At 34.3% G+C, this 25,865-nt stretch overlaps 1 protein-coding gene across 1 annotated transcript in view; it reads right to left on the reverse strand.

The window, feature by feature from the left end:
* LOC127870084 (uncharacterized) overlaps positions 1 to 24,170 on the reverse strand; it is a 49,493-nt gene extending 25,323 nt beyond the window's left edge. Inside the window, exons 1-9 of the mRNA XM_052412744.1 lie at positions 24,038 to 24,170; positions 20,409 to 20,462; positions 19,037 to 19,111; positions 16,971 to 17,059; positions 16,147 to 16,272; positions 9,555 to 11,762; positions 8,227 to 8,325; positions 4,238 to 7,717; positions 131 to 217 (exon numbers count right to left, since the gene is read on the reverse strand). Coding sequence (XP_052268704.1) covers positions 131 to 217; positions 4,238 to 7,717; positions 8,227 to 8,325; positions 9,555 to 11,762; positions 16,147 to 16,272; positions 16,971 to 17,059; positions 19,037 to 19,111; positions 20,409 to 20,462; positions 24,038 to 24,105 — 6,286 coding nt within the window. The 5' untranslated portion in view covers positions 24,106 to 24,170. The remainder of the gene's footprint in view (positions 1 to 130; positions 218 to 4,237; positions 7,718 to 8,226; positions 8,326 to 9,554; positions 11,763 to 16,146; positions 16,273 to 16,970; positions 17,060 to 19,036; positions 19,112 to 20,408; positions 20,463 to 24,037) is intronic.
* Between the last annotated feature and the right edge of the window lie 1,695 nt (positions 24,171 to 25,865).

Raw genomic sequence — 25,865 nt, forward strand, 5'->3', positions numbered from 1 at the left:
TAGTCAATGACATTAATTTAATATAGTTTATTAAATGTTTGTTATTAATAATAAGACAGGATCAACTGACATATAATGTTGCAAAAAAAGTAGTGACAATTTTTTGGGGGCCAGTGAAACCCCTGCTTACCATCATTGTCACTGCTGTCGTCGCTGATGATGGTACGCTTCACTCTTTTCCTGTGTACCACAACATCATCATCATCTTTATCATCAACTGAAAGTACAAATGTGTCATTAAATGTCTTTTTACTTTAAAAAAAAAAAACATACTCAAAAGACTTCCATGGCTGTTTCTTTTTAAACTAAGTCAACAATATAAGAATATTGAATACTGATTAGTTATGTTGACTACATCAAATTGAAAGGCAAACTTTAGCCTAAAGCACTGACTAAGGTTGTTCACCAGAATAACAATAGAAAAACTATACATGTTCTCACTCTTTATTGTAAATAATGTCCTAAGCAAAGAAAAATCTGTTCAACAGTGATAAATTTCAACATAACTACCAATACTTTAACCCTTTCAGTGCGGGAACCGAATTTTAAAGGCCTTTGCAAACAGTTTGGATCCAGATGAGACGCCAAAGAATGTGGCGTCTCATCAGGATCCAAACTGTTTGCTATTCTGATAGTATTCTTTGAAAAAATTCTAAGAAAATGCTACTTTTAGAAATTAAGCAGACGACATTTTAGCAGACTACAAATATCCCAGCATGCAAAGGGTTAAAGAATGTCGCTATCATGAGCCTTATACTAGTATATGTTTAAAATTATTTTATCAAATATATCGAACAGCCGGGTTTGAACTTTTTAAAGCCCAGAGGAAACCCTGTCGAACAGCAGCATCTGTTTAGGTTACTTATGAACGAAAAATATCTTTGTTTAGGCCAACTGTTCAATTTCATTCACTTATCTTCCCTTAAGTGTACAATCATTTACCCCATAATCAATAGCAGAACAAAGCTCTTAATAAATTGAATATATTTTGCTTTCACCTGCTTTCACTGTTACCAACAGGTCCTGCAAATTTGTCTTCCTATTTTCAAATCTGACTTGCAATAGTTTCCTTAATTATAGCAGAACAAAGCTCTTAATAAAAAGAAATAATTTTGCTTTCACCTATCCTTACTGTTATCAGCAGGTTCTACAAATTTGTCTTCCTATCTTTCAAATCTGTCTTTCCATTGTTTCCTAAATTGTGCAATCATTTCCCCTGTTGTTTAATAGAATAAAAAAAATAGGAAACAAGAGAGCCATGGTGGCCCTGAATCGCTCACCTGACTAACCTTGCCACATCAACTTAAATTCTATCAGCCCATATACAATCCCAAGCCAGATTTCATTAATTAATACATTCTGACAAAATTTCATTAAGACGTGATGAAAACTGTGACCTCTTTCATCTTCACAAGGTTTTACTGGCATTGGCCCAGTGACCTAATTTTTGACCCCAGATGACCCATATACGATCAGGGCTCCCCTGGCCCAAAAATTTCTATAGCCAACATTTTAGCCAAATGCAATTATTTGTAGCCAAATTTTAGAAACTGTAGCCAAAGTTTTAGCAAAGCATTAGGAACCATCTGTTGTAAGTCTAGGCTAAGGGGTGTAAAAGAAGAAACTACAAAACAAAGCTTTAATATGTTTGTTACTATAATCATCATGTGTGCATAACAAAAATAAACAGTTTACAACAAACCATTTATAGAAGTACATACATCATAACTCAAGCACATGTTCATAAAATAAGCATATGATAAATTTACATTACATGAGCACATGATATCCTGAACATACATTTTAGCAGAAGGCCATAATCCACATCATGTGTGCATAACAAAAAAACAACAACAGTACAACAAAACATTTATAGATATACACACATCATAACTCAAGCACATGTTCATAAAATAGGCACATGCTAAATTTACATTATCCGCCTCAACTTCAATCCAGCCCAAATCTTGAAAAGCACATTTGAAATCAAACTTTTCCATTTGTGGGCTGTCTATGGACAAAATCAACAAGTTCTCTAAGTTTTCAATTTTATTAGAATTTCTGAGAGATGTTGAATGTCAATTCCATATCTACCAAGCAAATTAACTACATTGTCATATATGCTCTCTGCATTTGCTCTTTGAAGTTCAGCCACACCTAAAAAGTAAGTATGTGGCAAAGCCATTCCAAACTCATCAGTTTCCAAAAGTCACACATAGGTCACAAAATTTTGCTTCACTGAAATGTCTGTACTCTCATCGATCATGATATTGTAATTGCATGATGTCTGTATCTTCTGGAGAAGATCACTCCTCAGAATGTGTGCCATACAGTTTTGAAATTCAGACACACTGGAGCTGTGTTCATATGACGTGTGGCTGTCAACTCGAAGGTCATTGAGCTGGGATGCACCCTGAAAATATATTAATACAAATTTGCATCCTGAAAATATAATTTATGATTTCAAGTATATTTTGCTCAATATTTGTAGCAAACTTAAACAAAATCAAATTTTATATATCAATTTAAAACAAATCAAATTTGTTTTAAAGATGTTTTATTTATTTCTTTACCTGCAAGACACACAATCTGTTCAGGTCTGGTACCAGTGATGATGCGAGAGTATGTTGTGCAGCAAAGTACACATTAGTCATAGCCAACACTACAGCCGCTTTACTTTTGGATATTGCTGCAGCCAGCACATTTGTCATTGATGTTTTCAGACTTTACGCTTGTGAGGCCTCTTTGTGATCTGAAATAAACAAAATTAAATATGCTAAATTTCAAAAAAAAAAAACCATTTTGAAAAGTGTCAATATACATTTATTATGAACATTACAAAATATTATTGTTATTTTTAATATATTATTAATAATATAAAAAAATTTCATGTACCGGGTATATTCATTTTAATATTGATTGTCATTCTTTTTTATTACCTTTTGATTTTTCATGTTTTGAAATGTTGTCTTTTTTCAACATACTACACCCAAAGTGAATGAATTTGATTTTTGAAACTGTATGCATATTTTGCAATACATCGTTTTTGATTTTGCATTATAGTCTAACCACTTGAATTCCAAAAACCAAAAATCTTTGAATGATCTATTATCAGATTAGATTTTTTTTTCGACCGTGTCATTAGATTCGTCAGAGTCCAAAGGACGCTTATTGCCTATGGGCGCCATAATGGCAGTCCCAATTTCCGACACTTTCGCCAGAATGTCAAGGGTTTTATACCCGTTCATCTATCGTCATTCACAATTGTAACACATTTAGCCTTTAATCATTACAAACATTACGAACTTCTCAAAATTAAAATCAAATATCAACTTCTTTACTTACGTTCATTGTGTGACTAAGTTGATAATTCGCTAATGGTTTTTACTCAAATCTTTAATCTTTAATCAGATGTAATTGTTTCTTTAAGCCGATAAGATGTACGATTACACTATTGTTTTGTTTTGACACCAGTCATTTTCCTTTGTCTCAATGACCGGTTCTGACCGGTGTTAATGGCGACTGCGTATCAATTTTTCGGATCAATAACATGGCGATGTACTGAAGCACAGTCTACAGCTGAAAGAGTTTATTATCTGGGACGGCATTTGTCAGGAAATAATCGTTCGCCGAACGTTTTCGCTTAACGATTATTTTATTCGCTGAATTTGCTAAATTTTCGCCATTGGCGAATCGGGCGAACGGCAGCGGGAGCCCTGTAACGATTCAAAATCAGTTATTATCAGGATAAACATTCTGACCATATTTCATTGATTAAGATCAGATAAAACTATGACCTCTTTTGTCTACACAAGGTTTTTCTATGATTTGACCTAGTGACCTAGTTTTTGACCCTAGATGACCCAAATACAATCCCAACCCAGATTTCATCAAGATAAACATTCTGACCAAATTTTATAAAGATTGGATGAAAACTGTGACCTCTAGTCTTCACAAGTTTTTTCTATCATTTGACCTAGTGACCTAGTTTTTGACCCCAGATGACCCAAATACAATCCCAACCCAGATTTCAACAAGATAAACATTCTGACCAAATTTCATTAAGATCGGATGAAAACTGTGACCTCTACTGTCTACACAAACAAATTGTTGACGGACACATGCACACACGCACGCACGCACGCACGCACAACGGACGCCGGACATCACACGGTCACATAACCTCACCATGTCACTTTGTGACAGGTGAGCTTAAAAGAGAGTTGCTTTCACCTACCCTCACTGACACCAACAGGTCCTGCAACGTTGTCATCCTCATCTTCCAATTCTGACTCAAGCACTACTGGCTGAGATCCAATCTCACTGTCACTGCTGTCTAGAATGGTCGAGTACTTTTTAGCGGAATAGTGTAAGCTATTTGCTTTTTTATCTTCCTGCCTGGATTCCAATGTTTTCTTGCTAGTGTCAGAGCTCTTTTTATCTGTAAGAAATTTACTTTTCCTGTCATTTTTGGTTTTCGTTTCACTGTTTACACCATTTCTAGCACATGGTTGAGTTAAACATATAACATCTGAGGAACTTGTGATTTCAATGCTCTTTTTAATTTCATTGAACTTTGCTATAGTGTCTAGAGCTTTCTTTTCTACACTGTCATCTTCTTCATCAGAACTGTCAAGTCTAAACTCTGAGCTTGTACTTGAATAATTGTCATCACTTTTGGTATGTTGATCTTTCTTTGACTTTGCCACATAACGTTCAGTATTTTCTTGTACACTGTCTTCATCAAAATTGAGATCACTTTCATCACTCACTTTATCTACATATTCTTCATCTCTTTTATTATCCCTTTTAAGCTTGTCTCCATAGTTTGCTTTGGATCTTGCAGCTACTGAATGATCAGTATTTCTTTTCTGTAACTTTCCAGGAGTCATATCATGAGGAGATTCATTCTTGGTTTTATTGGTTACCCTAGTTGCCAACTCTTTTTCATTAACGTTTCTTTTAAATATAACAGTATCAAGCTCTGGAAGTTCATCTTGGGACAGCATACAGTCATCTTGTTCACAAGTTTGACTTTCATAATTTTTATTTTCTACAATAGTGACATTTTGGTCAACAAAACAATCAGTTCCAAAGTTATCTTTTTCATTGGTCTCAACATACTTATGATGGCTCTCAGAGATTACATATTTGGATTTATCTTTCTTTGTAGTTGATTTGTCTTTGTGCTTTTCATCTGATTTCATATCAAAGTCCACAACTTCAGGTTCTAGAGTCCCAAACTTTGTAAACTGCCCTTCAACTCTGTTCATATGTGTTTTCCTTACAGATGGACTATACTTTGAGACTCCTCCAATTGGAGTTCTTATTTTATTCAGATCATTACTTGTTGGAGATACGTTACTCGCTGGAGTAGATTTACTCCCTGGAGTAACTTTACTTGCTTGAATTAAATTACTTTTAATACGAGTTGAAGGACTCACCATATTTTCTTCTTCCATTCTCATTCTGTTAGGCCTAAAATTCAACAATTCAACTTCTTCCACAACATTCTCCTCAGCAGGTACACTCATCTTAGGCAAACTAGGTGAAAGCATTTTATCTTTTTGGGCTTTGTACTTAAGTTTATCCAGCGCATGTCCTTCTTTTAAGGTTTTAATGCCCAACACTTCACTTTTTTGAGTTCTTGCTCTATTCTGATTATCATCCATGTCATTTACTTCATCAACCATGTCGATTACTTCACATTGCCTTTGACAGTTGGTAACTTTCTTCCGTTGCTCTAACTGGTAATTATTATCACTTTTACCATTTTCCCAAGATTTACATTCTTGTGCCTTTGTGGATTTAATCACTTCATTCACAGCATGTGCATCTTTTTTCTTCTTTCTCTTTTCTTGTCCACTGCTCTTTATTTCCAGCACCTTTTCAATGTAAACTGAATTTCCTTCAGAATCGGGCGAAAGGAAAATTCTCTCAGTCAACTCTGCATTTGGGCTTTGGTCAATTTTCGGCATTTCTGAATCAAGGCAGAAAATGTCATCAGGAGAGGGCTGTATTCCATGGTAGGTGAAACTGGAGTCAGGAGACATAAGCAATCCACTGAGATGACGTGATCTGTCCATCCCTGAACAACTGCTGCCCTGACTTGCATCAGTTTGCACATTTTCCCTTTGTGTCACTTGGTTAGAACTTGGCACATTGCTATTACTTGACTGAGCAACAAATGTTGATTCTTGTGAATGTTCACGCTCATTTAAATTGTCTCTGCTTATTTCATGATTTCGCTGGTGTTTCTTCTGTTTCGAAGTATGAGCAGTGATCTGAATTGTTTCGTAATCAGGTTCAATATATTTTGGATCAACTGTGCTCATTTGAGAATCCACACTTCCGGGTATGTTCATTATTTCATTATAATCATCAGGCTGTTTATCAGCGTTCATAACATTTTCTTCCCGTCTCACTGAAGCAGCATGGCCTTTTAAGGATCCAGTAAAGTAAGAATTACAAGTGTCTGCAATCATATCCACACTGCTTTCTTTAATTTTTGTTTTACTGCCTTTGAGAGAATCCTGAGAATTTTTAGTATTTGTTCCACATTTCACACTGCTTTCAGGTTCTGCTTCTGCAGGACTATTGTTGTAACTTCTCTGTCTTTTGAACTTTTGTTCATTTTCTAATTCTTCGAAGTTAGCTTCCTTGCCTAAAATCAAAGACCCCTGATCCAATAAATCTTCTTTATCATCTAGCATGAAACATTTTCGCTTCCTTTTCTGTTTTCCACGACTACCAAAACTGGACATAACCGAATCTTCACTGCTGACAGGTACACACTGCTTGGAATTCTTTTCATCTCTTTTGTCAATTTTACCTATTTCTTCTTCTTTGACCAGATGTTTGGTCTGCTCACAATTAGAGTTACGAAGGTTTTCTATGACTTCTGGTTTCTTAGCAGACTGACCAACAAGTCTGGCAGGAGAAGTTGTTGACTTGAGAAGCGATTCACTGTTATCAGTGTTCTGAGTACAAGTGCTAGTGGATGATGATCCACCAATTACCCTTTTGTTTTCTTTATCATGATAATATTCAATTCCTGGCTTATTTTTACCAGACTTTTGCTCATTATTTTGCCACTGAAGCTCATTTTCAGCACTCGGAGTTTGTGTAACATCAGAATCACTTTCAATAGGATTTTCATTTGACTCCTGATGCACCTCTGCCAATTCATCTATACCATTTTCCTCCTGTTGCTTATCACCTGAACACTTTTCTTTCTCAGTTATGTCTACTGGAGTCTCTGGAATAGTTTTTACAATTGTTATGAGTGGAGTTTCTGCCACAACATCCAAATCTTGGTATAACCTTTCAGCCTCAGCAATTGTTCCTTTTCTACCATTCTTTGATTGCTCAGATATCTGTACCTTGTTTTTCTTACATCTAGGGCTAAGCACCATCTTGTCTGGTTCTCTTTCATGTTTATTATGGTTCAATTTTTCATCACTCAAGGTATTTTGATGAGTAGATTTTTCATTCTCATTTTTCTTGCTTTCATAAGTGTTGATTCCCGTAAGGGGTTTCCTGAAAGTTGTCTTGAACATAGGAACTGTGAAAAGAGCAGGAGTTGCCCTTACAATATCCACATTCTCTGAATTGCTTTGTTCTTTTGTCTGTGTTGTCTGCAAGGAAGACCCTTCATAATCTATTTCTAACAAGCTTTGCTCTGAAAGCTTTTGTTTGACCTTGTCTGGTTGCAGATCTAAAGTAAAACATTAAATGCATTTAGCCGTTCATACATTTTAAGTCCTGATAAAACAGATAAGAGGAAACATTCGTCAGAAAATGTTATTTTATTATTTCCCATAGGCAACCGTATAAAGGTGCTTATCAATATTTTAAGTTATGTATTTTTTACCATTTGATTGTATAGAAAATCATAACAGTTTTTGTTTGTGAATTTATGTTAAAATATTCCTATGGTTGCATGAAATCCTTGAAAAGGGTATTGAATATTACACTTAACAATTGTTCAAAGTGTACACATTCTTTAAGTGACTTGTGTTTCACAATATCACATTAGATATTATTATTAATAACCTTCTGTACATAATAAATCAAGGAGGGAAATGTTAAGAACTGGAAATAAGTAGCAATATTTTTTCATTGAAAATAGATGGAATATTGGCAAGTGAATCTCACAGAAAGAAACTAGACAGTTGAATAACAGTTTAATAACGTCTATAGCATATATGTCTATATCAAAAATACCTAGATCTGGTTTCTCAAACTGCTCAGGAGTGGCGACAATCTCAAGGTCGTCTGTTCCACTGCTGTCGTCCTGGAAACGATAATCCTCTGAAATGTCATCTGGAAAAGAAAATGAAATAAGGTCATTGACAGAAATATATGCCTTTCATAAAAAAATTAATCCCATATTTGGTACATGTTAGTTGTGGAAAAGATTGATTGAAAAGTTAATAAGTAAATACAGTTAAACTATGAGCAATAACTGTAGTTCCTGGCTCAATTTAGCTGTGGTCAAATTTGACTCCTTTAAAATCAACAAACATTTGAAGACATTTTGGTGATTATTTGATAAAAACTGTACTTGTAAGGGTATGGACATGGAAATATTTGCATTCTTTATATAAACAAAGGGCAATAATTTATAAGTGCATTGTACAGTACAATTTGTACTGCTTATTGATCTTGGCATCCAGTTTTAAAAAAAAATATAAAGAACTAAAATTTAGCATGTTTCATAAAAATAAAGGGCAATTACTCTGAAGTGTCTGATGCTAATTCGCTGGTTATTGAACCAAATTTTATATCAATTTTTTTTCAAGAAAGTTTGGTTTTGATAAAAACTGAACGACTTAAAGGGACTGTCCAACAGATTTTGGCATGTATTAAAGCTTGTCATTAACTGCTTTAAATGCTTTATATTGATAAATTTAAACATTTGAACTAAAAATCTCCAGTAAAAATTAAGAATACAATTTTAAAAAAGAAAAAAAAACGTTATCCTCCACAGGGATCGAACCAATGACCCCTAGAATCATTGAGTTTTGGAGTAAAATGCCTCCCGACTTTACCACTCGACCATCCACTCTCACGTCAAGTGCGGAGGTATTTTTTAGCTATATAAGCAATTCTCGTAGTTAGCCAAAATATTGATTCGCGTCGAACGACGCTTTTGACTGTTGGACAGTCCCTTTAAAGGGTGCCCATCCCTCTGCAAAGGTCGTTCCCATAAAAAGTCCTATCAAGAGACAGGTTTATAGTCCCATCAAGACATGGGAGCAGAAAAAGTCTTATCATAAGAAATTATTAGGACCAGCTTACCTAAATGTATTGCTTTAAAATACAGTTGATAAGAATAAATTTAAGTAGAAGATAAAAAAAATCATATTTTACCAATGGCCTTATGAACCAAATACTAGAATTGTTAACACTTAGCAATAAACTGGAACAAGCTTTAAATACCTGTACATTTAAATACAAACCTTCCAATGAGGAATGCATTGTTACTTTTTTTAAATATAAAGACATTTTATAAAGTAAGTATGCTTCTTTGACATGTTCCTGTCTTTTACCTGAACTGTTGTCATCTACGTCACCAGCTGCTGCAATATACTTTCTCAAGTATTCCTCATATTCTTTGGCTTTCGCTGACTTTTGAAACTCTAGCTTTGTTTTTTCCAAATCATCAACTTTCCCACTAGAGACGAAATTGTTCAGATCTGGTTCCTGAAATCTCACTTTCTTCAACATTATGTCACTGTTTTTAGTATTGTTTGGCTCAGTGCTTGATGTGTTTCGAGTTTTGCCATTTGTGTCCAGTTTGTTGATAGCTTCTCGGGTACAAGTCAATAAATTGTATTCTTCAGCAGCTGAAATTGTTTCAGTTATTTTGTTGATATCATTCTCATTGTTCTGCTGATCAGGCAATCTCTTTCCAGGGTCTATATTCCACATTTTATTCATCTCGTTGATGTTTCTTTTGTTTGGCTGAGCAAAGACGACTCGGGGCTTAACATTATTTGGCACCTTTTTCTGTACAGTTTTCTTTATTCTTTTTCCTGCTTTTTTTTCCAATGGTTTATTGGGCGTGTTCTGGCTCGATTTGAATTCATAAGGATCAGATTCTGGACTAAAATTCGTAGTTTCATCAATTAAAAGCTTGCTCTTTCCCACTTGCGAAGAAACATCTGTATATATTGCATTCTTGCCTTCAACATGAGGAGGTCTTAATATGTCTGAATTTAGAGTACTTGTCCTGGTCTTGAAGATCTTTTTCTTTTTCACTTGGACATCACCATTGTTTTCACATTTGCTCTCTTGTTCAGCTATATTCCCATTCATGGTATGTTCAGAGCTTGGTTTAGGTAGGCAGGTTGTATTTTTGTCAACTGTTTTGTTATGCTCATCAGCATCATTTACATTCTTTGGTAACTTCTGATTAAATGTTTGTCCATCTTTTGATAACATCAGACTGCCTTTAGGCTGCTGCTCAGCACTGTCATAGTTATCAGTTTCAGTATCTTTTACAGCTTCATCTTTACCTTCCATCTCCAAATAATTATTCACATGAGTTCCAACATGTTCAGTTTTTCCTAATTCAACAGATTCAGATGCCAATCTATTATGTCTTCCAACATTTTCCTCACCAATTGTATCAATCTCTTTCTCATTTCTCTCCGCAAAATCATCAAAAGCAAACAACAGTTCCTTACTTGTTTCTTCAACCTGTTTTGCTAAGTGCTTCATTTTCAATCCCATTGCTTTTTCATCTTCCTGAAGTTTTCTAGACTTTTTACTCTGACGTTTTCCTGTTGTGGCAATTGTACCACTTTTTTTATCATCTAAAACTGATTCCACAACTAGTTTTTCAGTTTTGGATTCTTCAACATTGTTCAGCCACTCAAACACCTTTTCTACTGACTTACGACTTTCTTTAGGCAAACTCTTACCCTTTCTACTGTATGTTCTTTGAATGTCATTTCCATGAGCTAGTTCCATATCTACGTCTGGTGTAAGTTTTGTATCAATCTCGTGTAATCCAGATTCCCCCAGTGCGTTGCTTTTCTTCGAATTTGATCTTGAAGATTGTCTATTTGTTACAAACTCAATAGCAGCCTTGCTGATTTTGCCCTTTCCTTTCTTCGTTACAATCTCTACAGGAGTTTTAAACAATGGACCAGTGGACTGACTTGAGTTTATAGAAAACGATGCACTACTTAGGATGTCATTATCAGTATTCATTTCAATATGGTTATCAATTGCTTTCTTGTCCAACTCTTTTAATGATATTTTCCCAAGTTCCAAATTGTGCAATTCTTCTTCATGTTCCCCATTTTTGCTTGATTTTTCATGTACCTTTCCATTCTTTTCATTGTCTTGACCAAAAGATTCTTCAATAACATCAGTGCTAGCACTTTCACTTAATCTTTTTGCAACATAGTACATGTCCTTATTCTTTTTGCTCTCTCTAGTGTCATTGGAAAGTTGCCGTGGACTGATACCCTCACAGTCTGTTGTATCAGTCTGCTGGATATTTTCATCTTCATTATTTCTTTTTAAATGTTCACCTTCATTTTTCTCTTTTATATCACCAGAAGCCACAAGTGAAGCTTTCCCTTTAGCTTTTGATGCTGGCTGTATTTTCAACTTCATTGCTCCCGCTTTTATCTTTGGAACAGAATCATTTCTTGCATCGAAGTTCCCGGATTCAATGAGATCCAGCAGCTGCTGCTGTCTATCACTGCTTGGATGAATTTCTTCTGGTGGACATGAAGTGGTTTCTATTGGCGACAAAAAAATATTGTTACTTAAGTATTACAAAATTATGGATAAACATTAATACAAGATTACATGTATTAGAAATTAGGTAGATAAAAAAATCGATACATGACACAATAAAGATGGCAATTCCAAAAAACCAGGTGTTCAACATTTAAGGCAATAATTTAACTTCACAACACATATATCTCTTACATTTCTAATAATTGGGCATATATCATTTAATTTTTTTGTAGTAAAAGTGATCATGATTTAAATCACACTGTCCCCAAATGCAACCCATGCTATGTCTAAATGTAAGCTTGCTTAATCCACAGTTTCGTAAAGATTGGTGGATTTTTACTTAAGATATTGACTGGATAACACCTGTTTAAAGTTTGTCTATGTTTAGTAGGGCTGCAACAAATCCAAACAAGAGCACCGCCTTGCGAGTGCAGACCGCTCATCTATTTTCTTTTTAAAGGTGAAGGGACTCTCATTTTCAATCACAAAGGAGGGAGGGGTGTAGTGAAGAGGGGTGTATAGTGTGGGGTTGTGGACATTTATTACATTATTTTCCAAAAAAGCGAAAAAAAAAAAAAATAATTCTGGAGGGGGGGGGGGGGGGGGGGCTGGGGGGGGGGGGATGGGGGAGGGAGTTTTTGGGTGCGATTGTTGGACGGTATTTCAAACATAACCATTTAAAAAAAAAATTGGGGGGGGGGGGGATGGGGTATAGTGTGAGGGTGTGGTGGTAATTTGTGAGGTGATCTTAAAAATAAAAAATAAATAATAAAAAAAAAATATATAAAAAAATTGGGGGGGGGGGGGTGGGGGTGGGGTGGGGTGGGGGTATAGTGTGAGGGTGTGGTGGTCATTTGTGAGATGATCTTAAAAAAAAAAAAATTAGGGGGGGGAGGGGGCGAGGGGGGGGAGGGGGCGAGGGGGGGGAGGGGGGAGGGCATTGGGGATGGTTTGGGTGGAGTCTATTGTGGTATGTCAGGTAAGAGTAGTTTTGTCAAAGTATCAATCAAATCTAATCATAAATAAAGAACTTATGGCAATTTTAGCAAAATTTAATAATTTGACCTTGAGAGTCAAGGTCATTCAAAGGTCAAGGTAAAATTCAACTTGCCAGGTACAGTAACCTCATGATAGCATGAAAGTATTTGAAGTTTGAAAGCAATAGCCTTGATACTTAAGAAGTAAAGTGGATCGAAACACAAAATTTAACCATATATTCAAAGTTACTAAGTCAAAAAAGGGCCATAATTCCGTAACAATGACAACCAGAGTTATGCAACTTGTCCTTTTACTGTACCCTAATGATAGTTTGTGAGTGTTCCAAGTATGAAAGCAATGTCTATGATACTTTAGGGGTAAAGTGGACCAAAACACAAATCTTAACCAAATTTTCAATTTTCTAAGTAAAAAGGGCCCATAATTCCGTCCAAATGCCAGTCAGAGTTACATAACTTTGCCTGCACGGTCCCCTTATGATAGTTAATAAGTGTTGCAAGTATGAAAGCAATAGCTTTGATACTGTAGGAATAAAGTGGACCTAAACACAAAACTTAACCAAATTTTCAATTTTCTAAGTATAAAAAGGGCACATAATTCTGTCAAAATGCCAGTCAGAGTTACATTACTTTGCCTGCACAGTCCCCTTATGATAGTTAGTAAGTGTTGCAAGTATGAAAGCAATAGCTTTGATACTTAAGGAATAAAATGGACCTAAACACAAAACTTAACCAAAATTTTCAATTTTCTAAGTATAAAAAGGGCACATAATGCTGTCAAAATGCACGCCAGAGTTATCTAACTTTGCCGGCCCAGTCCCCTCATGATAGTAAGTAAGTGTACCAAGTTTGAATGCAATAGCATTGATACTTTCTGAGAAAAGTGGACCTAAACGCAAAACTTAACCAAAATTTTCAATTTTCTAAGTATAAAAAGGGCACATAATTCTGTAAAAATGCACGCCAGAGTTACATAACTTTGCCTGCCCAGTCCCCTCATGATAGTAAGTAAGTGTACCAAGTTTGAATGCAATAGCATTCATACTTTCTGAGAAAAGTGGACCTAAACGCAAAACTTAACCAAAATTTTCAATTTTCTAAGTATAAAAAGGGCACATAATTCTGTCAAAATGCAGGCCAGAGTTATCTTACTTTGCCTGCCCAGTCCTCTCATGATAGTAAGTAAGTGTACCAAGTTTGAATGCAATAGCATTGATACTTTCTGAGAAAAGTGGACCTAAACGCAAAACTTAACCAGACGCCGACGCCGACGCCAACGCCGACGCCAAGGTGATGACAATAGCTTATACTTTTTTTTCAAAAAATAGATGAGCTAAAAATGTGTTCGGATCCGAATCCGATCCAAATATGGTTTCTTACAGTTTTTCGGATCCGGATCCCTCAGATAAGAGAAAATAAGAATTTTCTGTCTAAATTAAAGAAATCAATGTTTTAGAAGTATAATTTGACTTAAAAAACATTAAAAATTTATTAACAAACAAGGGACAAAATTGTCACAAAACCAGGTTTTCATTGTGGAAAAAAAATCTAATAAAGGGAGAAAACTCAAACTGAACTTTTGAAATGAACAAACAAAATTAACCCCCTTTGTAAGTTTGTTTTTAAAAAAAATCTATTTTTAGTCGTGGTGACCTTGACATTGGAGATATTCGTGCGACACACCGTCCCATGATGGTGAACAAATGTGCCAAATGATTTTAAAATCTCACAATGAATGACATAGTTATGGCCAGGACAAGCTCATTTATGGCCATTTTTGACCTTTGAACTCAAAGTGTGACCTTGACCTTGGAGATATCGACGTAATTATTTCGCGCGACACACCGTCCAATGATGGTGAACAAATGTGCCAAATGATTTTAAAATCTGACAATGAACGACATAGTTATGGCCCGGACAAGCTTGTTCCGCCCGCCCGCCAGCCAGCCAGCCCGCCCGCATTCGCCAATCTAATAACCAGTTTTTTCCTTCGGAAAACCTGGTTAATAATAAAAACATAACAAATTTCTCGTTTAACATTGTAGCAATGTCAAAATAAAACGAAACCTTAACACTTATTCGCGAAATTATGCAAAATTTACCTAAATAACATTCCAGCCACACTGGATCCACTACCGTTGTTTTTAATACAACTCAGACAGACAATAAGGATTGAAAACTTACTTATTGCCATTAGGAATTGCATTTGTAATGTGTAAATCCTCCATGACTTCGAATAAGTTTTGCTTTACGTAATGTCCAATGACACTATTATACAACAAGAGATTGCCAGGCAATATGGTCCCCTACCAGTGAAACTCCACCATTGTCAGCATTTTTTTATTTTTTGTATATATATATATATATATATATATATATTTGTTGCCATAGCAACCATAATTATTGACGTAGGAACAAAATGAAATGATGTGCATAATCTCCATATTGCCATCTATCCATGTTTTAAGTTTCATGAAAAAATATGAAGAACTTTTAAAGTTATCGCAGGATCAAGAAAATTGTGATGGACAGACTGACAGACAGACAGACCAGTTTCACCGGCAGGGGACAATAAACGCCAAAGGATCTCGAATGATCTGCTATTTGACTGTCACACGTTAATATTTATAGACTTTTATACGTATCTTTTATCTTTTAAACAGAACCAGTCTGTATAAAAAACAATACTCGTGAAAACAGCGCTAGGACTAAGGTTACATACAACTATGAAAACAAATATTCGGAACCGAAATATCCAGGGATGGATCCGTAACCGCGAATCTGAAGTTGGATCCGATATCATCAGATATTTTGGGTACCCGTTGCAGCCCTAATGTTTAGTACTAGTGACCTTGAGCTTAACTTTCCTGGCCTAAATTGTAATCTCAACCTAGTTCTTCATGTCAGCTACCTACACACACAATTTCAGGTCAATAACTGCATCTTAACTCAAATTATCAAGCAAAAACCATTCTTATATTTTTAGTCACAATGACCTTAACTGCAAATAAAATGCCGAGCTAGATCTACATGCAAGCTTCCTATATCAAAAGTTTCATTAAGTTTAAAACAAAGGCAGTAAAATTCTGGGGCATGTCTTACAAACGATCATTAGTTACAACAAATTGGGTAGTGAAACCAGCATGTGACTAAAAACACAGACGCACACTAAGCACACTTCAGTTTTATTTTGTTTACTGGTAATCAAAACAGTTCTGATGACATAGTGTTTGATGTAATTCATGTTGTTGACTTCACTACATGTACATATCTCTATGACGACATTCAATAAATAAACATTCACAATAGTGTTTTTCTCACAAATTTGTAATCAGGTACTTCAAAACAGGTTTACTAAATAGATTCTGCTTTTTTTAGTTAACTTTACCTGCAGCTTTCGCCTTTAGTTTTGTGCTCCTAACATTGGTCTTCCGTTTGTCTAAAGCAGTTTTAGCCCTGATCACATCTGGAGAGCCAGGCAGGACGCTAGGCTGAGGACCTCGTAGTGGCGAGACTGAAATTAACAAAACTCGTCTCCATTAACCCTTTCCCATTCAGAAGCAAAGTGAAAATGGCTATGTGCAACCAGCATAAAACCAGAACAGCCTGCGAGTAACTCCTACTCTGTTCAGGTTTCATGCTGTTTCTATCTCAGGGTTGGAAATGAAGTCTTTTAAACTTGAATGTATTAAGAAAGGACTTTAAATTGGTTTTTGTACAGGACTTCAAATGGTTCAAAACACATAGCTAAGTGGTAAAGGGTTAATAGAGCCTCACTCTGAGAAGACTGGGATAAATGCATGTGCGTAAAGTGTCATCCCAGATTAGCCTGTGCAGTCTGCACAGACTAATCAGGGATGATACTCTTCGCTTTTATTGTATTTTTTGTTAAAAGAAAGTTATTTCTTAAGAAATATCTCATTTAGGTGGACAGAGTTTTCTCTGATTAGCCAATACATACTGCACAGGCTAATCTGGGACAACACTTAAGACACAGGCATTCAACAATGTTTTCCTAGAGCAAAAACTGAAGTTAACAAAACACATCTTCGAGGATTTCAATTGAAGCAGAATCCTGCAATTTTGTCGCTTTTGACGCCTCCAAATTATCAAAATTTTTATGAAAATGTTACCTTGACACTAACATAAAATGTATCTATCTAGACCTCAGTATTTGGACGATAGTGAGTAAAACCACTGACAAGAACTTACACAAGACGCCCGTGTCCTTCTGGAAAGCAGCTATGAGAGACTTCACACCCAACACCATTTCACCCAGCTGCTCTCGTTCTATTAGACTTCTAAAACACATGAAATGCATATTCTTATCTTAACCAATTTCATATTTCATGGCATGCACTAAGAGTTAGACTTCAGTTTGTTAAGTCCTCACATAATATGAAATTATGGTGATCACAACCAGTGTCTACTGGTCATGTACGTAATTCCGGCCACTTTTCGGACTATTTAAGAAAAATCTTTAGTGTTAGGCAACTGGTTGAAACTAAACTTCACATATATAATCCTGGGTTCAAAACTCACCTAGCATGAAAATTTAAATAGAATTAGATCGGTGGATTTTACTTAATGAACAGAAAATGATGACATGTAAACTATCCATTTTCATAGGTTAAATGTACCTAGAAAATCGGCCACTTTTCAGTTTGATCTGCAGATAAAATTACAAAGCAATATCTTTTGACAAATGTCCTCAATTTCAGAGTATTAATCAATGTTTATACTATTAAAATTTTTGACTTGAAATTTAAAATAAATGCGAAATTTTTATACCAGTAACTCCCCCTACCTATTTTAATAAATATAAACAATGGGAAACTGCTAATACATTAAAAAATATTTCTTTATAATGTGTTTAATAAATTTTTTCAAACATAGCTAAACAAGTAAACACATTTTGTTTGAAAAGTTGACTTCAGTGTTGATTATTAGTAAACGCTTATATATAATATTAAAACATGTAATCTAGTAATATTCTTATAAAGGGAGGTAATTCATATATTAAAAAAATATATTTAGGTTCTGACTTTTATGTTTTGAATATAATTTTTTGTACAATTAATTGGTAAAACTTTAATTTAAGTTTATTAGATAAAATAAAAATAATTTTATCAAATATATTTGTTTCTTATATGAATATAATTGTTGCAACTAATGATGACATCACTTTCCCCACGAGCCAAATATTTCCTGCTATATTTGTGACATTTTAACACAAAAGTTAACAGTGATGTGGTTCTAACATTTGCAAAATATTGAGAGTAGGGATAGTTTTCATGTTGATTTTTTCTAAATAAAAACAAAATATGTGCGTTAAGATCATGAAAATGATTGTACATAGGTGGCCGATTTTTTACGTACAGGCCGGAATTACGTACATGACCAGTAGGCATGAAATAACTCAATTTTTCAAAACTAACCCAGTATTATACATCAATGTCCAGACCTATATAAAACACTTATAGACATTTTAGACATAGGTGTGGGCCGTTGCTCTTTTCCACAAATGAAGAATTTCTTGTGGAAATTTATGTGGTTCACATTTTTCAAATTGGGACATATAACCTTTACAACTCAGAAATGCACTTTGACACATTTGAAGTCCTTTAGAAAATCAAATAAAATTTAAGTCCTTTCTTAATATATTAATGTTTGAAAGGCTTCATTTCCAACACTAAGATAATGAGGAGTAGCAAACAGCATAAACCCTGAACAGACAGTGAGTTACTCACAGGCTAGGTTAAATGCTGTTTGCACATAGCCATTTTCACTTTGCTTCTGATTGGGTAGTTTTTTTTCATTCAAAATCGGGTCCGGTAGTATATATTTTTCCCAAATGGGAGCTAAAAATTCCCAATGGAAGGTTTAAACAAATAAAAATTTTTTTTTTTTTAGTTCTCAATATTTTGATCATCTCCAATCCATATAAGATCAACCTTAGTAAATATTATACTGGACACACTTGTATCCTCAATTTTGAAGCATTTGTTAGCAAAACAACAACAACACTAATTTCCCAATTTTAGTAAAAACGCCGCGAATTTTCCCAATCCAAAGGGACCCGGCCCCATTCCCAAAATGGTGAAAAAAAACACTGGTGGGAAAGGGTTAAGAAAGTAACTTTGTTTTTTTTGTACAAACACATAAATTAGTACGATTGAATTTCATTTTATATTTAATTTCGCTTGATAAAAACATTTATGAAAATGTTTGCATTCTTTGTTTTCAAAATAAAAGCGATGAGTATCTCTTTATAGTACCTCTTGGTTATCATTTTCTTGCATAATGGGCAGGGAACTTGTTTCTTTCTCTCAAGGAATTCTATCAGACAAAACCTGCAATAAGTACACCAGAGAAAACATACAATTAGTTTATTAAACAGAACCAGCAATTTGAATATCTGACAAAACATGCAATAAGCGCATTAAACAACAACTGCATAAACATTATCAGACAAACTTGTAATACATGTATGTGATAAAACCTATGCATGCCATTATAAGGTTCAAGCCAGGGCCCTCGTTTTGCACTTTTTACCGCCAAATATCGGTGGCATCCCCCATGAGAAAAGTATACTTTTTTCCCCTTTTTCAGCTAAAATCCCCCCCTCCAAAAAAAAAAAAAAAATCTTTTTTTTTCTTTTATACCTATGTTTCCAGCTTGTATCATGCTACTAACCTTTGATTAAATGTATATTTATGTAAATCACATTAAAATATAGCAATTTTAGGTGTTGAATGGTTGGTGAAAATATCTTCTAAAATTCCCCTTTTCGCCCAAAACGACGCGAAATTCCCCCTCATGAGGGATGTGGGTGGCTTCCCCTGGCAGCAAGAGAAGGCCCTGCAAGCTACATGTACTCACAAGAAATTGTAATGAGAATTGGATGAAAAGGATGCACTAAAATAACATGCATTAAAGCCATAAGTGAATTTGATGGCTTAAAAATACAACATAATTTGCAGGGCACAATAATATCTTAAATGCACTTGTTTTGAAGGGCAAGTGCTAGGAACTTTCAACTGGTCTGATTGTGATTTGTAATTACATGTATCTTTTGTAAAATTGGGTTTCTTAAACAATGTGAATTTGTCACGTGTTATTAGATTTAATATGATATATATATATCTATCTATAAGGTATATAATAGAAATATAAAACAAGATATTGAATTCTAAGCCACCATTATTTTTACACATCAATTGTTAAACGTTATAAGGAAGATACACTTGTACTGTCTGACGACCAGCCAGAATATTTAATTTAGCTCATCCTGGGAAGGACCTTTTCCTGGTGTATCTACAGGTCCATTTCACAATTTCAAGAAGTTCGAGACTAATTTTCACAATTTTAGAAAGTTCATGACTCATTTTTTCACAATTTTGATTAGCTCGAGACTCATTTTTTCACAAAATGGGGGAGGGGGGGGGGGGGGGGGGTCAAGGCCGCTCCACAAAAACAGGGAAAAAGCCCTGAATACATATACATAATATACAAATAAATTGTGATATTGTCATACACAAGAGAAAAAGAAGTTAAAATTTACCAAAATGCTTTTTACATCATGGCACATTTGCATGTAACATTTAATTGAGAAGCTCTTGTCTAGAATTTTTATCAAACTCAGCTTACCGGCAGAACTGATGACCACAAGAGGTTGACACTGGATTGGTCATCAATTCCAGACTGAAATATACATGTATCATGAAATAATAAATAAATCATGCCTTTAATAATAGGGCTTACCATATTATCAAATACATTCTTCTTTGGCCACCATTTGAAAGTTTTTTACCGTCCTTTTTAAAAGATTTGCATATTAATTTCTATGTTTTCTATATACTTTCCTCATATTATTATTAGACTTGCAGGTGTTGCATTACATGTAGGATAAAAAATACTAAACTTTGTCAACTAAGCAGAATTGAGGGAATGGCAGTAAAATTATGTAAAAATAAAAGTTAAACATGAAATGAAAATCAGACTTATTGTGACTAAAAGATAAGAATTTGCACATGAATGTTCTAGAAGGTCCAAGTGTGATATCAAAGGATAGTAATGGCTACCATAACATAAAATGTTGCTTTTACATTTTCGGACACTACATGACATAAAGTTGTGGGAAAACAACCAAAACAAAGTCTACCAGAATTTGACAGCAGATTGAAAGTCACCATAAAGACTCTCCAACTGTACTTTTTAATGCAGAACTTACTGAAATAGGCAGCATATTATGATAATTGATACTTTTTACACCTATATATCTTCCTTTGACAAAGTACCGTCTAAACACACCTCAAAATAATTTTTCGTTTTACAATAAGGCCATTAAAAATATTGGCTAAATCTAAATAATTTGTGAAATGATATTCTTGAGATTTTTTAAATAATAATGTGACTTTAAACCTACTTTTAGTAAAAACATAACATAGTATAACATGTGCTCTTTCTGTTGAACTTGTAAAAGAGAACATAATTCAATGGAGTCCTCTCTCATGCCCGTTCTATAAACACACTTTACTTTTCACAAATAGACATGGAATACTTGAATACAAATAAACATAAAAAATGTGTGAGCTGGTCGAACTTGAACAATTGGATTTAAAAAAATCAAAACGCAAATCAACGGTTTTGTTGACGAATCTGATGAGTCTATGTGAAAATATTCTTCTTCCGGGTAGTGTGCTGGGCTCCTATGGAGCATTGTCGCACAATTGTGACAATGTACATGCCTAAGGGGAAACCTGTACAAAACGACTAAAAACCCAGATAAAAACAAGATGCTCCAAAGTTAAGGCCTTAGCATGTCCATCCTGGTCTTAGAGACGTCGAGGGATGGTGCCATGATAGTCACATCTGGTAGGCTGTTGCAGATGCGGATGCCAGAGGAAAAGATGGAGTATTTGTAGGCATTGACGCTGGCAAAGGGTACATGGTTAGGAACCTGTTGGCCTGGCCTCTTGTATGAACACCAGCTGGTAGTAGGATGTGCTGAGGTTGGATATTCAAATAGAACCCTTGACTTGGTCAAGCATCAATGATGGCCTTATTGTACATCATTGTCATCCTTAGTCCAAATTTTTGACGCTCTCAAATATTAAGCTACTTTTTATATGGGTAATATTTGGAGCGTACAAAGGGGGAAATACCAAATTAATGGCGGGAATTTTTCCTTCTTTGTCTATATTGTTGTGCAAGGATTTTGTGCGCAACATTCAAGCCCCGATATAAGACACTTACTATCAACGGATTGCAATAATATTTACATACCTGTGCAGATAATTCATTTCTCGATAATGTTCCGTAGAAATTATGTAATGACACTTTGAATTTTGCACGCCTGATCAATTTAAATCCAACCACTATTCAATTTTTCAATATCTCTCGATTCGCTCACTGTGTAGATATAAATCGATAACACGACCTCGATGTAAAGCATCTGGTTTAAAGTGGGAGAATAAACAGCGGCAAATACCATTTGCGTTCGTCTGTTGTGGTGCAGAGCGTTACATAGTAAACCGATGTTATACTTTTCTGGATTAATTTAGCATTGTTTTTTTCCTAAATTGACAATTAAAAAGTTCTTAAATAAATTACATCTTTTATTTTTATACTGTACACAAATAATTTTGCTACAGATCGTACAGTATACCCTCCTCCTATGTAACGTAGAATGTAAGTAAATAAAACAACACAGACAGAGGTGCGAAAAAGACATGCATAAAAACTTGCTGAAACTTAGAACAGTGAATAGAAACTGCGCCATATCTGTTTTGAACATATGCTTATTAAATCAACAAAGATTAGCAAACTAGATCTAGTTAGGTAAAAGTCGGTGTTAAAAGCTCATGTTAAATAAAATTACGCGTACACGTTACACCGTAATGCCTTCTTCTGATTGGTTCATATTCAAATCAGTTTCATGACATGGCTACAGGTCAGTGATTCGTTTGCAATTTAAGCAGAAGTTTAACTGAAGAATTTATGCCTTTCCAACTTCAATTCGACGATATTTGAGGTAAAAATGGACTTCTGAACTAAAACTGAATGAGTTGGTAATGTTATTTTGCAATTTTACGCAAATCGATGAAAATTTAAACTTTTTGGTTTCCAACACATTTTTGACTTTTCCCCGGTAAGACGTTCCAAAGAATTTAGCCTATATTAAAAGTATCTCTAAATTCGTTGCGCGTCTTATAAATAAGACTATGTCATCATATGCTGATGAACTGTGCATGTCAAGAATTTCTATAGATATACATGTATATATATTGATTACAATTATTGATTTATTGTGCGACATATGTCTTGTAGACTTTCGACACATGACAAGCATCAGAAAACAAATCTACTCATTTCGCTGAAGTTCATATAGCAAGGCTAGCTGAAATAATTCGCGTTCAGAATAAATCTGAACGCTGAAACTCCGGTCTGTAAAAACCATAACGAAAAATAAATACAATATTATTATGGGAATTACAGTATTTACAAGTGTATATATCTGAAATCTACCTTTTGTTTGACAAATATGAACTTAGATCACAAAAATTACCTGTATTACATTTAAAATCAAAGACATGGAGCGATCATTTTCTCAAAGGCAGCCATTTTAGCATTGTTGTTTTTGTTGTTATTTCGTACCATAGCTATTTCGTACCTTTTACTTTTTGGGTATTTTGTTACTGTCGATTCTAATATTTTGAGTTATAATAGTTATAATTCTTTTTTTGCTTCATCTTCTTACTATTTTCAATTTCATTTCTTACTGTTTTGCGCATATTGCACACTTTATTTTTGTGTTCGAACTCAGTTACAAACATAGTTGAATTTAACCTCCAGTTCAAGGGAGATAACATGAACCCTTTACTATACAAGGATTTATATTGGATGAAACAAACTCGAAATATAGTTTATTTACAGGTAAATTTCGATATATTTTGCTCAATAAATACTATTTAGGCAACGTTCTTTCATAATAATAAGATAGAGTGGACTATTGACGCCAAGAGTCTGCCAAAGCAAAAATCATCAAAAGACTCTAAGGCGGCAATTTATATTGACTAATAGCAAGGCAAATACATTTTCAATAATTACTCGTTTATTCGCTCTCTAATTAAGAAGATAACGTATTTAGGGGTCAACTAAAGGACTTAACTAGGCGTGTACATTATCACAATTGTTATGTAACTGTAAGTGGGGAATAGGCCGTATGGCCAATACGCTTTACGCTAATTTTTAACTTTGACAAAAGGACGAATTACCATATTGAACATTCCAGTGTCTTCTGCATTTGGCCAAGGATTTCTTGCACTTTTTTAGAAGCTTCCATATTTAAGACTTTTTCAACGTTCTATTATTAAAAAAAAAATATCACTATTATTGGTCTTGTTTTGTTTACATTTGCGCCTTAAATTTCCCGCAAAATGGTCTTTATTTACTCTTTCTTTAAAGAGTATTATACGGGCATCTGTAGAATTTAATTCAAACGAAAATATAAAATACGGGTTACAAACCACTTTAAATATTAATATTATAGAAATGAAGATGTAATTTTTTTTTCTTAACAAAATATATGTACATGGGGCTATCAATTATTAACCCTTTCATACTCAGGACAGAATTTAACAGACGTTGTTAGTACTCTTGAAGAAGATAGCAAAACACTAATAGCTTGGTTTTCAAACAATAAAATGCAAGCCAACCCAGATAAATTTCAAGGCATTGCCATTGGAAAAAAATCTAGAGAACATATTACATCCTTCAATCTTGGAAATAATCACACTATTAAATGTGACGAAGAAGTAAAATTATTAGGTGTCACAATCGATTTTCAACTTAAATTTAATAGCCATATATCTAACATATGTAAAAAAGCCTCAAGGCAATTAAATGTTTTGAAAAGAATTGGAAAACACCTTTGTAAATTAGGTAAACTTACCATCTATCATTCTTTTATCCTATCCAGTTTTAACTATTGTCCTGTAGTATGGCATTACTGTGGGGAAGTAAATACAAAGAAAATGGAAAAAATTCAAGAGAGAGCATTAAGATTTATTTATGACGATTATGTTTCAACTTATGACGATTTATTGAATAAGTCAAAATTGCCTTCATTAAAAATTAGGAGACTAAGATCAATTATTTTGGAAACATTTAAAATAATCAATAATCAAACTCCAATTTATCTTAATGACCTTGTAAATATTAAATCTAATTCCTATTCTTTTAGATACACCAGAACTGCTGAAATCCCCCAAGTAAGAACATCAAGTTACGGCATCAACTCTTTCCGTTTCGGGGCTGCCAAACTGTGGAACTCTCTCCCCCAACATTTCAGGGACCAAGTACATTTCAACCAGTTCTCCAGTTTGGTTAGCTCTTGGGACGGTGAGAGCTGCCGCTGCTCCTATTGCATGTATCAAACATAGCTGCTAAATTTTTGCTTTTTGTTGTTGCTTGCATGCTCTATGTTTTCATGCATACTGTGATATAAGCTTATCATTGTGTATTTAAAAAGTGCTTAAAGTGATTAATAAGCCAAATACAAGTACTTTTGAAAAAACTTTTTATTTGGCTTTTTGTTGCTAGCTCGTTTAAAGTGCTACATTTTTTAGATTTTGTTGCTTGCTTGCTTTTGTGTTGCATGCACACTGTGATATACCCTTTTCTTTTTACTCATGCAACGAACCTGATTTTAATATAAATATGTAAGTTAAATCATTATAAGTAAAATAAACTTTCATTGAATATGTAAGTGCTTAAATTTTGGCTTTTTGTTGCTTGCTTGTTTAAGTTGCTAAAATTTTGGCTGCTTGTTGCTTGCATGTTTCTTATGTTTCATGCACACTGTGATATATGCTTTTTTATAAATAAGCTTAATCATTATTAAGTAAATATACTTTCATCACAACTATTGAAAATGCTTTAAGTTAAATCATTATAATTATTTAAGTAAATAATTATGTTTTAATTACAAGCTTACTTTTTTATGTGTTTATATCTTTTATATAGCTGCTTAGTTATTATATAGTTGCTTAGTTATTTTATAGTTGCTAAGTTATTATCATGTGCTTTGTTAGTAAACTAAAT

Source organism: Dreissena polymorpha, chromosome 2 (assembly GCF_020536995.1).
Source record: "Dreissena polymorpha isolate Duluth1 chromosome 2, UMN_Dpol_1.0, whole genome shotgun sequence".
Lineage (NCBI taxonomy): Eukaryota > Metazoa > Mollusca > Bivalvia > Myida > Dreissenidae > Dreissena > Dreissena polymorpha.